Genomic DNA, 14,349 nt, shown 5'->3' with positions numbered 1-14,349 from the left:
CAGGGCTCTGGGCTGGTTTCCTGCACATCCTGCCCGAGGAGAGGGCAGTGCTGCGGCAGCACGAGGAGCGATGGCAGCGGCCATGGCCCTGCGGTGGCCTTGGCTCTCCGTGCCCAGAGCTGCCCTTGCTGGGGGTAAAGCCCAACTCCTAAACCCTGCAGAGCATCCCTGGGCTTTGCCTTGAGCACAAGCCTCAGCAGTCACAGGCTGCTGCTTGCAGGGCTGCTGTAATTGCCCTTCTCTATCTAACAAGTAAGTTTTCACACGTGGAGATGGTGAAGTTTCCTGGCCCTTGGTTGGAGAAGTGTCTGCCAGGGCTGTGTTTGAGACTTGTTTCCTGCAGTCCTGGCAGTTGCATACCATGCATTCAATGCATAGTTAATTTTACGTGAAGTGTTTCTATCTGCAGGACAGTTCCTAGGAAGCACATGCAAGAAAGGAAGATAAGTGTGTTTGTGTTTGTTTAAAATTGTAGTCAGGGCTTCAGTTGGAAGCAGAAATCCGTGTTCTCTCAAACGCTGAGGGCTGCACATGCCAGTGGGGCAAGATCTTTTTAAGTTTTTGGTCAGCATTTAAAGAGTTAATTGCTGTTTGTATTTTTTAATCTTTATGGTTCATAATTAATAGACCATGTTATTAAGATGATAGTCAAGGTTCTGCTTATTTTACTGACAAATTTCATGTACTGGAAACTCAAAGGCTTAAACTTGTTCTCTCACAGGTTTTTCTCATGTCCCCTACCTCTTCCTCCACAAATTATTTGATACCTGTAGATATAACTTGCCAGTGCTGGTAAGAAACCTTAAAATTTCTGCACAGAAAAGTTATGTAAAATAATAAATAATGCTTCCTTAAATTTATATTTGCTGCAAAGTATTTTCTCTCCATATGCAAATATTGAGTGTGTTAAATTCTGAAAACAAAATGATGCTTTGTGACATGCTGTAATTTGGACAAATAAGATATTAATTTTTCTCTCAATAGAAAATTTTTAAAGCTGGGGATACTAATCAGGATGGACAGCTGGATTTTGAAGAATTTATGCAGTACCTTAAAGAACATGAGAAGAAGATGAAACTGGCATTCAAGAGCCTGGACAAAAACAATGATGGTATACCTTGATTTATTTCATTTGTTCAAACATTGTCTGAAGAAACTGCATTAAAATTAGTGTAACTTATATTTTTCTGACTGGAAAAAAAGTTGTGAATATGGAATCCTTCTTCTCCTTAACATGATCATAATTAAAGTTTGCTATAGATTAAAAAAAATTAGTCTTTATTCTTTCTATTTTCTCCAAGTACACTGAACTGGGGCTCCTTGTTCCCTAGCTGGAGAAACTGTGAGGAAATTTCTGACTATTTCTAGCTATTAAAGATAAACCAGTTTTTAACCAACTGTATATTTGCATCCTATTTGCTTCGTCCTTGTAGTAGATAATCAAAACACATCCTCTGTGCTAAGTTGATTTTTAAATCATCTTTGCAATTATTCAACTGTTGCAATGAGCTCCAAGGTGCTAAGCTTATTAAGATCCACATTTTAAATATGTATCATCTTTATTTTAATGTTTCAAGGAAAAATTGAAGCCTCAGAAGTTGTCCAGTCCCTCAAGATATTGGGTATAAACATTTCAGAAAAACAGGCAGAAAAGATCCTGCAAAGGTCAGGAATTACTATTTTTTGAGGCAGCTTAATCTTCCTTGTAGTGTTAATTTCTATATTTTTTTATTTTAGAGAGGGGGGTAAATGGGATTATGACTTTGAAAGGTGTTGCTAGTTACTATTGGAGCATCTGGTTCTGGGAGGAGAATGTGACTTTATTTCTCTGTAAAGGTTGTTGACAGAAAGAAGCACTGTATTATGTTTTTAAATGGAATAGGACAGATGCATTTGGATAAGAGAAGCATAGTTTTGAAATGCCAAAGCAGATTCAGCCTTGAAGTCACTGTATGGAATTTACAATGTTTGGAATTTACAGTTGTTATTGATGTGATAAGCCAAGTTAAAAAAAGGGGGGGGGAGGGTGAAGAAAGAGCAAAAAAAAAACCAGAACAAACCCCCACCATTACTATTTCCTTATATAGTTTTGTTCAATTTCTTTTCAGTATTGATGCTGATGGGACAATGACAGTAGACTGGAATGAGTGGAGAGATCATTTTATGTTTAATCCAGCTACAGACATTGAAGAAATAATTCGATATTGGAAACATTCCACTGTAAGTTCAACTTCCCTTTTAACCTAGTGCAGCTCTTAAGTTCATCTCTGATAATTTGTGATATTGAATATAACAGCTTCACACTTGTTATATTTCAAGCATATCTGTATTGTTTGGTTGTCCTTTTCACTTCATGCTCTCCCATTTACAAGCAGGAGTGTGTCACATGAGTTCCTTCTGAACGAACAACGTCATCTAAACTTTGCAAATAATTATCAGTAATTGTTAGGACAGAATCTTTTTCCTCTTTTCAGATATTTCACAGAAAAATAATAACCACAATATTAAATATTATTATTTGCATATTACAGTAGGATTTAATTTGTTGAAACCACTTATATAGAGATTTTAACTGTTTCTTATGTTGAAATTAGTATTTGCATTATATAGTATCATTATAATTATCATAAAATCAGTGGTGTCTTGACTGGTGATTTTCTGTGCACATTGGGCTCTTTTGTGCCAAAGAATTTTATTTAAGCATACAGAATATACAGCAATAGGTTATCCACTGCGTAGAGAAATCTTTTAAGTTTTTATTGCATGGAGCTGTTAACACCTCAGTTGATGGATTTTTAAGAACAATAATGAAGTAAGTAAACCAACAGTAATCCTCTTTGCTAAATATCCTTCCTGTAGATTATTGGAGGAAATAAAGTAAGGTTGGATGCCTTTGAATATAGTGAGACCATTTATATCTCCAGGGATTCGTCAGCATTTCCATAATAAAAAAAATTTTATGAGATCTGAGCGCTTGGAGTGTTTGACACTGTACAAGCTCAGCTGAGGAATACTTGCCAAAAGGCAGTTAGCTCCCTGTTTGCTGAAGAGAGCACTTGAAGCACTGCTATGAGGTCAAACAGTCCTGGTCCCAGCTTGCTTAGTGGAAAAAACCTCTGCTTTCATAAAATGCTCCTTACTATTATTAAACATAATATCTGTATTTTTTGGTTTTTTTAAATTATGGAATGTCATTAGTTGCTCCCAAGAAACAACTGAGGGAGTCTCCTGTGATCCTGGTGTTGCAGTCAGCTGATGACCCAGTTATCACAGCAGGCAAAATCCAACAACACAGCTGGTCTTTGAGATAAGAGCAGATGTGAAACCTCCCAGCCTGGCTGACATTTACAGACAGCTCTTACAATTCTGTTTTTATTATGTAATTGCTATCGGACTCTTCCAAGCAGATAGCTACACTGGCATAGAATTATTATGGTAGCTGTGGCCTTTCTGTTATAAGCACCCTCAAATTGATCTTTTTTTTTCCTTAGTTGTGTTTAGGTCTCAGTACAAACAAGATTTAAACCCTGGTAGATATGCATAATATCTCTCAGAACACTGAATTTATGTTTTGAGAATTTTGATTGATCTTTTGATGTTTCCATAGTTGAGCAACTGATGACACCTTACTTTGAAACCTCAAATGCAAAAAAGGCGAAAGGATTTTCCAATTAATCTCTTCTGTGTTCAATATCCAGAATAGGTGGTGCTTATCCTTTTTGTTCAATGGCTATATTTACATTCTGCACTCTGCAGGTTTTGTCCCAAATGACCAGGACAGTATTCTATCTACTGACAGAGAGAGAATGCAGCATAAATTAGGGATATAATGTCTACAATTAAAATCAACGGTAGTTCAAAAGTTTATCAGTTAACACACTTTCTGGTCAGTACTTATCAGTTATTAATACAATTTTGTTCTTTTTATAAATTTAATTTATGTGTAATAGCAGATTTGCATTATCTACAGTGTATTTTTCTCATGTATGATGATCATAGGTTACACTTAGGAGCAAAAGTGATGTGTGAGATTTCATACTGTTATGTCTTAGTTTTATCATTAAAACCTATATTAATGTTGTTCTTTGATCAAATCCAATGGCAATACAAATGTGCCCCCCTTAGTGAAATGTCAAACTCCTACAGCTGAAAAAAGTAATTATATGTGTCTTTGAGTATAACTGCTGATAAGAAAATCTATAAGGCATCTGTCAAACTATTCATTTGGTAGGATAATAGGCAACAGTCACTGGAAATAGAATCCTCTGATATATCAGCTGTTAAAACCCTGCTTTAAAATGTTGGAGAGTCTGGGAGAAGGAGACATCCCACATGTGTGAATAAATGACCGTGAGAGAAATCTCCTGTTAGCAACCTTAGGAGATTACCAAAGTAATCCCACAAGACTGTCTGGTGAAAGGTTAGCTGCAACATATAAGCGTTTGAGCTTTAGTGCTGACTTTGAAGGACTGCTGATCATGACAGAATGTCTTTGCTTGGGCCATACTCAAGGAGAAAATTTGTGGTAATTTTCAATGATGATGGTGCAGTCTTTGAAATGGTGGGTCTGTGGTGTTATTGCTAAATATCTATGTAGAAGTCACTTAAAGTTGTTTTTCATTGAATAGCAATGCATAGCAAGTTAATTATAGAATGTAAATTAGAGATTTTTTTATTTGTAACTAGCACTTTATTTGCACATTCTTAGGTAGTATATTCATTTGGAGTTAGAATTGTGGGTATAACTGAGGTGATGGAACGAGGTAGTTATTTGCACATCTTTGCTTTGGATTCATAAAGGTGTTGGATATAGGAGATAGTTTGACTGTTCCAGATGAGTTCACGGAGGAAGAGAAGAAGAGTGGGCAGTGGTGGAAGCAGCTGTTGGCAGGAGGAGTGGCTGGTGCTGTCTCTCGAACAGGTACAGCACCCTTAGATCGCCTCAAAGTCATGATGCAGGTAGGTGCAATGTTCAACAATTTCTTGGTTTCCAATGTGTCACTTCAGTTTCTAGAGATCTGTTGGAAAAAAATGGGGGGCCAAGGGCAGTGTTTAAATTGCAGAGGTCTGGCTGTGTTTTGACTATTTCTGGTTTTTTTGTGTTCATAAAAATGGTATTTTATAGATGTGGGGAAAATGTAAGCACAATGTTACAGTACTTGTGCTACTAAAATTAGATTTTCTCAATTGTGCATATGGTTTTGTTAGTTGATATATTTAATCGATTTAATATGATGAGTTTTATAATCTAATCAGAGCCATGTTCAGTACTGTGACTTTGCTTTTGGATTTTTTTAGGTTCACGGTTCAAAGTCAAACAAAATGAATATAGCGAGCGGTTTTAAGCAAATGTTGAAAGAAGGTGGTGTCCGATCCCTTTGGAGGGGAAATGGTGTAAATGTTGTGAAAATAGCTCCTGAAACAGCTATTAAGTTTTGGGCTTATGAACAGGTAGGATGATAAATCAATAATGAAAATAATGCCAAATAAAGTCCTAAATCACTTTCACTGTTCATTACTGGCACTATTGTATTATATGGGATTTGTTGTCATCTTGTCCCCCTGTCCCAACTTGTCCCCTTGTTAGGGATTTTGTCATAGTAATTGGAGTGACTTTCAGATTTAAAATAGTCTATAGAATGCTTACTATTAGGCAGATTTTACTGTTGTATTATAAGCATGCAGATGAATTATATCTGTTACGTGTTTTAAACTGTCCCTCATTCTGCATGGCCTTGTGGAGTACTGCATTAATATCTTGATTATTGCTGCAAAGTGACAGCAGGCAAAAACTTGGTGCATTATGCTAGCTGAACTTACAAGGGGTTCATTTAAAGTCAAATATCACAGTGCTATGTATGATGCCCTCATCCTGGATTTCAGAGTTATATTTACCTCTGAATCAGCTTTAAGCATCATGTTAAGGCCTAATCCTTCTTTGGAAAATGAACTCCCATTCTGGTGTATTTAAATGAGATTTATTTTTGCTCTGTGAGGCGTGCCAGTGCCTCAAGTAAGACCAAATGAGCATGCTGCACATCTCTGTACATGGAGGAGATAAAAACACCAAAATATCAAATAAATTTGGAGACGTTGCAAGACTGAACAGCAGATTTTGGTGCCACAGAGGAACTTTGGGCACATTATTCTTTACTCATGGAATGACATAGTATGTACAGTGCTCAAAGTGCTTCTGTGAAATTGAATCTGTGCTTCTGTGAAATCTTTCATTCTTTGATTGGACAACTAGATCTGCTAAGGAATTTGGTTCCTCTCTGTTTTCTGGAGTTCTTAGTGTAGGGACCCTTGATTTGGCTGTTTGCAGAATACCTGATGGTACTGTGGGTGACAGAGGTATTTAATCTAAGAATTCTTGCAGGCTGGAATGTTTTTTATTGTGTTCTGGAGAATTTTTTTGGGTTAGCAAATGTGACTGTAAATGCATGAAAAACTAAGAACAGCTTGAAAAGACATTTTGTACTATACTTTTCCCTTTTATAATAACTCTTACCACTCCTAAAAAAAATTTGTGTCTTTGTGTTTTAACTATACAGTATAAGAAGATACTCACTAGGGATGATGGAAAGTTAGGCACTGTTGAAAGATTTGTATCTGGTTCTTTAGCTGGAGCAACAGCACAAACTTCTATTTATCCCATGGAGGTAAGTGTCCCATGGAGGTGAGAGAATCTGCTTCTATTGGAGCAAAATGTTTGGTTTGTTTCCTAAGTAAATCCCATTTTGCTCTTGAAAATATTGTAAAAATTCCTCTCTAGTCTGGTACCCTATTTTTTTTACTTTGGCTTTCCTTTCAGACTTTCAGTGCTAGGCATTTTAGAATATAATAAGTTCTAACTGATTCTTGTAGTATTTTGCTGTATAGTATTTTTTTAAACAATATTTAAATAAAACCTAGTGAAGGAAAAAATATCATCCAAGAACATTTAAAATTCACTATGTATTCAAGCATTTTGTAAATTGGGCGTGAATCCTTTTCCTGCTCTATATAATCAAGGAATAGTGTTGTCTGGACAGATCTGAAGTTCTGTTGTGTTATGATGGGAAGCTGTGTCTCATAAGAACAGTGTGGGAGAAGGATGTAAGAGCTACAGCTCAGGCTGGGTGGATTGGCTGCTCTTTCCCCTGCAGGACATACCTGTAGGGGGTAGTACCCACTGCAATGTAACTAGTGTTAGTATATTAACTGCTCCAGGGTAACTGTAACACACCATTTCACAGAAGCAACACGTATTTTCTTTACTGCTGGTTCCCCACAAGGTTTATCACTTGTGCAGATCCTTGTTGGAATAGATGTTGGGGCTGGGACTAAACCAATACCAATATCAAGTTTGGTAGAAATGGCAAATGTAACCTAAATAGCTTTTTCAGGGGTGGGGATTTCAGTAGGAATGGAACTGTTTTCATTGCTGAAGTAATAATGATCTCTTTAAAGAGCATCCTTGCTGTTCCAGAGGGTGAGTTCCAGCTGAGCTGAGTACAGAGATGGGTTAAGTTAGGGAAGAACTGAAACATGATGTAAATTGTCTGGATTACACTGATCAGTGGAGACAAGGAAACTGTTCTACAATATCTTCTGGTCTTCCTCACAAAGATACGGTACTGTCCTAGAAGTGGTTTTAGGATGTTTCTAAATAAGAGAGAAAAGTCAAGTGCCAGGAAATTCCTGAGTGAAAATTATTTTCTTAATAGGCTTTAGTGTTCCCAGATCAGAAGTATCATCTGCTAGCATGTTAGCACTCTCACTTGAGCCTTAGCTAATACTTCTATTGAATATTGCCTACACTGTTGCCTTCAAGTTGATCAATAACTGCCTGTTTTAATCAAGAAAATAAAGCTAAAATGCAATTTTAAAATGCAATTTTAAATTCTTACAAAAAGAATTTGTAAGCTAGTGTACAGTAATGTGTCGTGTTCTGCACTAAGGACAGAACTTGATGAAGCCTGCTGCTAACAATGCCTTACCAGTAATCAAAAGAGATTTGCAGCATCAAAGTGCAAAGCAGTTCTAGAGAATTCAATAAGCAGAGATATACTGTGTATCTAAAATAGATTAATTAATAGGTATGTAATTAAGACTGCTATTTTTTCCTTTTAGGTTTTAAAGACCAGATTGGCTGTGGGTAAAACAGGGCAATATTCTGGGATGTTTGACTGTGCTAAGAAGATTTTAAAAAGAGAAGGTCCAAAGGCCTTCTACAAAGGCTATATTCCTAATATTCTGGGTATAATTCCTTATGCTGGCATTGACCTTGCTGTTTATGAGGTGAGTTTAGATCACTGAATGCATGTAGCTGTCAATAATTAATTTACAAAAAGCCTAAATATATTTAGAATGTTTGCATTATTGTACAATTACAGCTGGTTCAATTTAAAAAAAAAACAAAAGAGACTTTCCACTGATCTTACTAGACCTCAATGTTTCTGTTTGCCCCTCTTGAGGAGTGCCTGGGCAGATGGGCCCTTCCATGCAAGAGTACCAAGCAGGAAATGTGCTATGAGAGGATTAAACAGACCTTGGCAGTACCACAAGGTTTCATACTTATCTAGCCTTGTTAGACTGGAACATACCCATTTTATGGGAAATACATGCCTTTAAAAGGATATTCATATTATGATAGTTTACACTTTTTTTTTGCCAGTTGTTAGGTTTATGAGTGGGTTATATTAACCTGAATTCCTTCTGTGTCTGTGCATGTTACCAGAATTCTTTCTGGCTGACACTGCTTTTCTGAGGAGCTTGAAACACTGCTGTCCTTCCTTTCCAGAGAAACTGGCACCTATTTCACCCACCAGCAATGTTGAAAGTCTTTTATCTACCTTAGATAATATGTGTTGCTTCAAAGTGTCTTAAATAACTCAGACACACAGACTAATTTTTTTTTCTAGTTTAGACAAATCTTTTTTTGACACTGCATTAGCCATCACCACAACTGAAAATGTTTGAACAAACATTTTCAAAGCTGTATGGAATTTCTTTTCTACAGTTTGCATCCTTGTTTCTGCATGGGATGATGTGCACAGATATGTGAGCTTTTGTTGCACTCTGTGAGGTGCTGGGTTGTTTCCCACCTCCTCTCCCCAAAGTATTACAGGTGCATGGGCCCTTTCCTGCTGCTAGATCTTTTAAGGATTTCTCTTCTAGGTACTAACTATTGTAGTCTGGTTGAAGTCCTTCCCTGTGTGCTATGGTGTTTACCTGTGCACTTCAAGCATGTAGGACTGGCCCAGTGAAATTGGTGCTTTTCAGGATTGAGCCCTTAGGATTTTGTTATGAATAAAGAAGCACTTGTTTACCTTTTTGAATGCAAATCTCTTGTCCTACTGTTCAATTTTGTACCTTGGCAGCTCTTGAAGAGTACGTGGCTAGAGCACTATGCATCAAGCTCTGCAAACCCAGGTGTGTTTGTGCTGCTGGGCTGTGGCACCGTGTCCAGCACGTGTGGGCAGTTGGCCAGTTACCCTCTGGCTCTCATCAGAACACGCATGCAGGCTCAAGGTCAGTTCTCCTTCCTGAAAATGCTTCTGTGGGGAGTCACATGAAAATTGTATCATCTGGCATAGCTCTAGCAGAGACATAGGAATAAAAAAAAAAACAACTTGGAAAAACTAAGGACGTATCCGGAAAATTCTTCTTAATGTTGGTCCCTTCTCCCTCTTACCCCCAACACTGTTGTTCTTTATACTCAATTTAAAAAGTAACATTTCAAGCACTGGTGCTTTGTATATTCTGAGAGCCACATTCCATACAAGACTAGCAGACACAGCCCCTGTTATAATCTGGAAGACTCTTCTAAACTTTACAATGTTTTCTAAATTTTAGGGATTAAATGATAGGGCTTGAATTGTCCTGAGAGGGTAGACCGCAATGTTTGCTCTGTAGGGCATTTCATTAGGATAGTTTCGTAGTTGAGATTTTTGTTTGCTAGGTTTCTGCACAAACTTAAGGATGGGAGCCTTGATTTCTAAAGGAACATAGGTGGATAATGCTTTCCACTGGAATTTAGACAGATGGATATCTCCCAAATGTCTGGGATTGAAACATCTCTCTTCAGTGGGCCTGAGATAGTAGGCTCATGATCCAGGTGTTTGAGACTTGCTCAAGATTTTTCATATTACTAGAACTGTTTTATAACACATTATCTTTTTGTTCTAGCCTCAGTGGAAGGAGCTCCACAGCTAAGCATGGTTGGTCTCTTTCAAAGAATTGTTGCTACAGAGGGACTCCGAGGACTTTATAGGGGCATAGCCCCTAATTTTATGAAAGTGCTTCCAGCTGTCAGCATCAGCTATGTTGTATATGAAAAAATGAAACAGAATTTGGGAATAGCATGAAATGAAGGAAAAAGGTGAGATGCTTCTAATGCTGTTGGAAACACCAAAACAATAATGTTTTCTCAAGTAATCTGCTCTCGCAATTAGAGACAGATCTTTATAGAGAGATGCTGCGACTTCCATGTTTGTCCCTAAGTGGGAAGAAACTTACTTAAATTTTATTTCACCATTTTTAAACAGATACATATATTGCACTTTAAAATGTCACAGAGTTGAAAAAAAAAATCAAGAAACTGTCTTTAAATCAGCAGTATGTTCTTATATTTAGGAAATCATACATATTTTACTCATTGGGGTTTTTTAAATTTGTCCTTTCTAAATGTGTATTTGTCTTGGATGAAACCAAAGGTAGGAGAAGTTTATACTGCCTTGATACTGAATATATGAAAGTGACTTTGTGTTTTGTCATGCTGCCTACACTCAAGCAATTCACAGGCGACATTTTGCATGCCTAGAAGTGAGCACTTTTGTTATTTTTGAAGACTGAATGTTAAGTTCATAAGAAATAGCATCTTGGATACACACAATGATGGAATAACACATTAAAATGTAGCCCATCACCTTTGTCTTCAGGCAAACCTTTTTTATTTTTCATTATTTAAAGAGCCTGAGAAACTGCTGTTCTGCAGAATCGGAATACCTCAAATGGATTTACACGGTATTTTTGTAATACAGTCAACAATTTTAATAACTTGCTTCACTGGACCTGCTTTTCATTGTACTTGTAAATGTGTCAGCACCATTAACTATGGCATAATTTGGGTTACAGCTGCATATTTTATAGGATCATAATACAAAGGAACAGAAAAAGCTTGGATGTTAGATCCATTCCATACAAGTGCAAGTTGCTATTTAAAAACAGGATGGAGGATCCAGTATGAAGCTGGTTGTAATTCTAGTACAGCCAATGGCAGAGCTGTTCATAGCTCTGGGAACAGGAATGCTTGTCATTTTGGACTCTCCATTCTTTCCCTTATTCAGAGGGTTACATCCACTCTGTGCTTTTAGCCAGTAGAGGATTGCATTATTATGTAAAGGATTTTTACCGTTTTGTCATGCAAGATCAGTCTTCTGTGCACATTGGCTGTGGGTGTGAAATTGGGATAATAAAATACTGAAGTGTTTTGTCCAGGTGACCAAGTGGCAGTGCTGACCTCAGGTGCCCATCAGATTGGTGTTAATGTAGCATGCAAAGCATGCATACAGACCTGCTAGTGCTTGAGAAACAGCTCCTCCTCAAAAAACCCTTCCTCAATGCAGAACTTTAGGCATTTCCATGTACAAGTCCTTCCAAAGTGACTTCCTTTTTAATTTTTTTTTTTGGTGTGTGTGGAGGGGCACACAGTTGCCTTCAGGCCTGAGCACTGAAATAGATTAACAATTATTACCAGACTATTTTGTTAGGCTTTTTCTGCTTTCTGTAATGTGTAATGTCTTAGTCTTGGTAAATTCGAGATTATACTTACCTTGACCTTCTAAAAGCAACTGCTCTTAGACCACTTTCTGAAATTGGATTACTGAAGGAAGAACTTTATTCTGTTAAGGTCATTAAGGGTCTTCTTTTTAATTCTTTCTTTTTTTGGGTGGGCATGAGGGGTGCATGGATTTTTTTGTTTTCTTTTTTTTTTTTTAAGCAGAAAAAAAAGTAAGCGAGCAAAAATAACTGCCTGAATCTCCCTTGTTCTACAGATGCTTTGGGCCATATTTTTCAAACAGCAGTCACATGTAAATTTGTGTTCAGTGCTTCCATGGCTGATGTTTATTCTCCATAAACGGATGCATAGCAATTCCATAAAATCTGTATTATAGAATTTTTTATCACATTTCAGAAAATGGCAGCTCTAGCTGTATTTTGGCCTTCCCTTTAGGGAAATGTTGGACTTTGCACTTTAGAAAAAAAAAAGTCGTTCTATCTGAATCATTTATATGTATAATGCCTTTCTGATCAGGATTTTCCTTGGTTTTGCCAATATCTTTGTACCTTTGTGGGATTTGTGAGATCAGTTGCTGGTAATTTTGACTGTGACCAATGAGCAAATGTATTGTGTGTGTGATGTAAAGATGACTTTAGCATTTCTATCTTCCAGACTTGTTTCATTTTGTTTATAGTGTGCAAGTGCCATTATGAGTATTGAAATCATGGTGACCTTTTCAAATGTTGAAAAGATGAACTGTTTCAGATTTGATTTTTCATTATGTGCCTTGATGATGACTGTGTTCAATTGTGTATTCTTTGTCTCTTAAATGTATGTTTACCTTTCTAGCTCCATGAAACTACCAGTTTCTAATAAATCATTGTTTCCTTATCTGGCTGGATTGTGCTGATGTGTTTTTTTCAAGGTCTGATAGATGACACTTCTTTATTGCATTATATTCATAATACCCAATGTAAAAAATGAAGGTAATTGATCTAAAAGTAGGTTTCAGACTAGACTATGCTTTGCTATTACACTGGTACTTGAAAACAGCTGGAGAGAAGTCAATTTCCATCCTGTTTACAACTGTCTCATTGCTTAATGGAAGACCACATGTTCACTATTTTTGCTGTTCATTGAACTATTAGCCAATAATTTGCTTCTGTGTACCTTGCGTGACAGAACTTTTCATAATCAGGGACAAACATACTTGCTTGTATTACTGCTGATCTTGCTTTGTTGTTAATCTTACTTGTTAGTCTAAGGATCAATATACAATCTTTTCAAGGTAATTGACTTAATTTACTCTGCATGTGTAGTATGGCTATGCTGCTCAAAGCTTGTTAGCAGCCAGCTTTGACAACTCCGTTTGAGGTTTTCACAGCAATCCTTCAAATGTTAAAGATAATTGTAAACAAATTAGGGGAAGCTTTTCAGTCTCTGCTGCAAGTACAGTTCTTGTAACATAAGTTTTAGAAGTTTTCTTTTAAGTAATGGAAGAGGTAGATGCACAGTGTGTGATTCCTGACTAAGTGAACAATTTGATCTTCAATTTGACTTGAGGCAAGAATGCTTTTTATTGCAAGTGTTCAGCAAGAAGAGCCCAGAAGGGAAAGGGAATTCCCTTTAAGATGTATGTGGAGTGTGACAGCTATCCAGTACCATTAACACTAGAAAACACTACAGAAATGGCATGAAATCTAAAATAGTTCTGCCAGTGTGTGTCTTTGCCTCTTGATTGTGGTGGGCTTCGTGGCAGGGTATGCCTGCTGCAGCAGGGGCATTCTTAACAGTGGCCCCAGCCAGGGCCCAAGCTGCCTGGCACCTGCTCATGGAAAGGTGAACTCTGTGTGCTGAAAGCCCCTTGGCACCTTTATTTCCCTCCTGCTAAACAAGGCCTGGTGCCCAGCACTCCCAGGGTGAGACTGGTGTGGGCCTGCCTGGTGCCCAAATTAGCCTTCAGAGGCTAAGGTGACTTCTGACACAGGCTGAGGTTGACTTCTGTCCTTTCCTGCCTTGCTTCTCAGCTCTGAGCTGGCTGCACTCACTGGCCCAGGCAGGATGTATTGGCAGCTTTCTCTTTGTGACTTTCTGATTTTAATCAGTTGGATAAGGTGTACAGCTAGAAGTGTATTGCAGTAAGTGGTATTGCTGTGTATAAATTCCTAAAATATCAAGGATGTCTCAACCTGGAGGCTATTTGCTGTGCAGGGAAGTGTGGTTTTTAAATGCTTCCCCTTCTGATGTCAGAGTTGTCTTGGGAATGGCTTTTAGGACTCAAAACAAGATACTGATCCTAAACTGTACCTTGTGGAGAACATAATTGATAAGAACTGGATATTTAACACAGAGAGATTTGGGAGTATTGACAGTCTTGGTGTGTAACTTAGCTTCTAAGCCCTCTTGGTATCTGGAAATGTGTTGAAGTATTGCCTTTTTTGTCAGTATTGGTCCAGGGTAAAAATTATCTGTGTTTTGGCAACTAAATAAACGCTTGAGTATTGTGCACCTCAACTCTTACACATTGCATCTGCTTTGCTAAAGGGCTAACAAAGAAGTTTGTTATGTACTGTGTAAGTTTT

At 37.5% G+C, this 14,349-nt stretch overlaps 1 protein-coding gene across 2 annotated transcripts; it reads left to right on the top strand.

Annotated features, from left to right (window-relative positions):
- The first annotated feature begins 988 nt into the window (after positions 1–988).
- SLC25A24 (solute carrier family 25 member 24) lies at positions 989–12,663 on the top strand. Of its 2 annotated transcripts, XM_031059187.1 has the most exons (10): positions 989–1,111; positions 1,578–1,665; positions 2,109–2,220; positions 4,801–4,959; positions 5,299–5,451; positions 6,555–6,662; positions 8,116–8,283; positions 9,366–9,516; positions 10,174–10,366; positions 12,042–12,663. In XM_031059187.1, exons 1-9 carry the CDS (start codon positions 1,042–1,044, stop codon positions 10,350–10,352), a joined length of 1,188 nt encoding a protein of 395 aa, XP_030915047.1. In that variant the 5' UTR covers positions 989–1,041; the 3' UTR covers positions 10,353–10,366; positions 12,042–12,663. The 2 variants fall into 2 exon arrangements, with proteins under 2 accessions (XP_030915047.1, XP_030915046.1); XM_031059186.1 differs by having other exon boundaries at positions 10,174–12,663.
- The last annotated feature ends 1,686 nt before the right edge of the window (positions 12,664–14,349 follow it).

The sequence above is a fragment of the Geospiza fortis genome, unplaced genomic scaffold (genome assembly GCF_000277835.1).
Source record: "Geospiza fortis unplaced genomic scaffold, GeoFor_1.0 scaffold229, whole genome shotgun sequence".
In the NCBI taxonomy this organism is placed as follows: Eukaryota; Metazoa; Chordata; class Aves; order Passeriformes; family Thraupidae; genus Geospiza; species Geospiza fortis.
This window is presented reverse-complemented; position numbering and strand designations above follow the sequence as displayed.

Coding starts and splice junctions, on each gene's coding strand:
- SLC25A24 (XM_031059187.1), top strand. CDS start 1,042: ATGCAGTACCTTAAAGAACATGAGAAGAAGATGAAACTGGCATTCAAG. Junction 5,452..6,554: donor AGTTTTGGGCTTATGAACAG/GTAGGATGATAA, acceptor TTAACTATACAG/TATAAGAAGATACTCACTAG. Junction 8,284..9,365: donor TTGACCTTGCTGTTTATGAG/GTGAGTTTAGAT, acceptor GTACCTTGGCAG/CTCTTGAAGAGTACGTGGCT.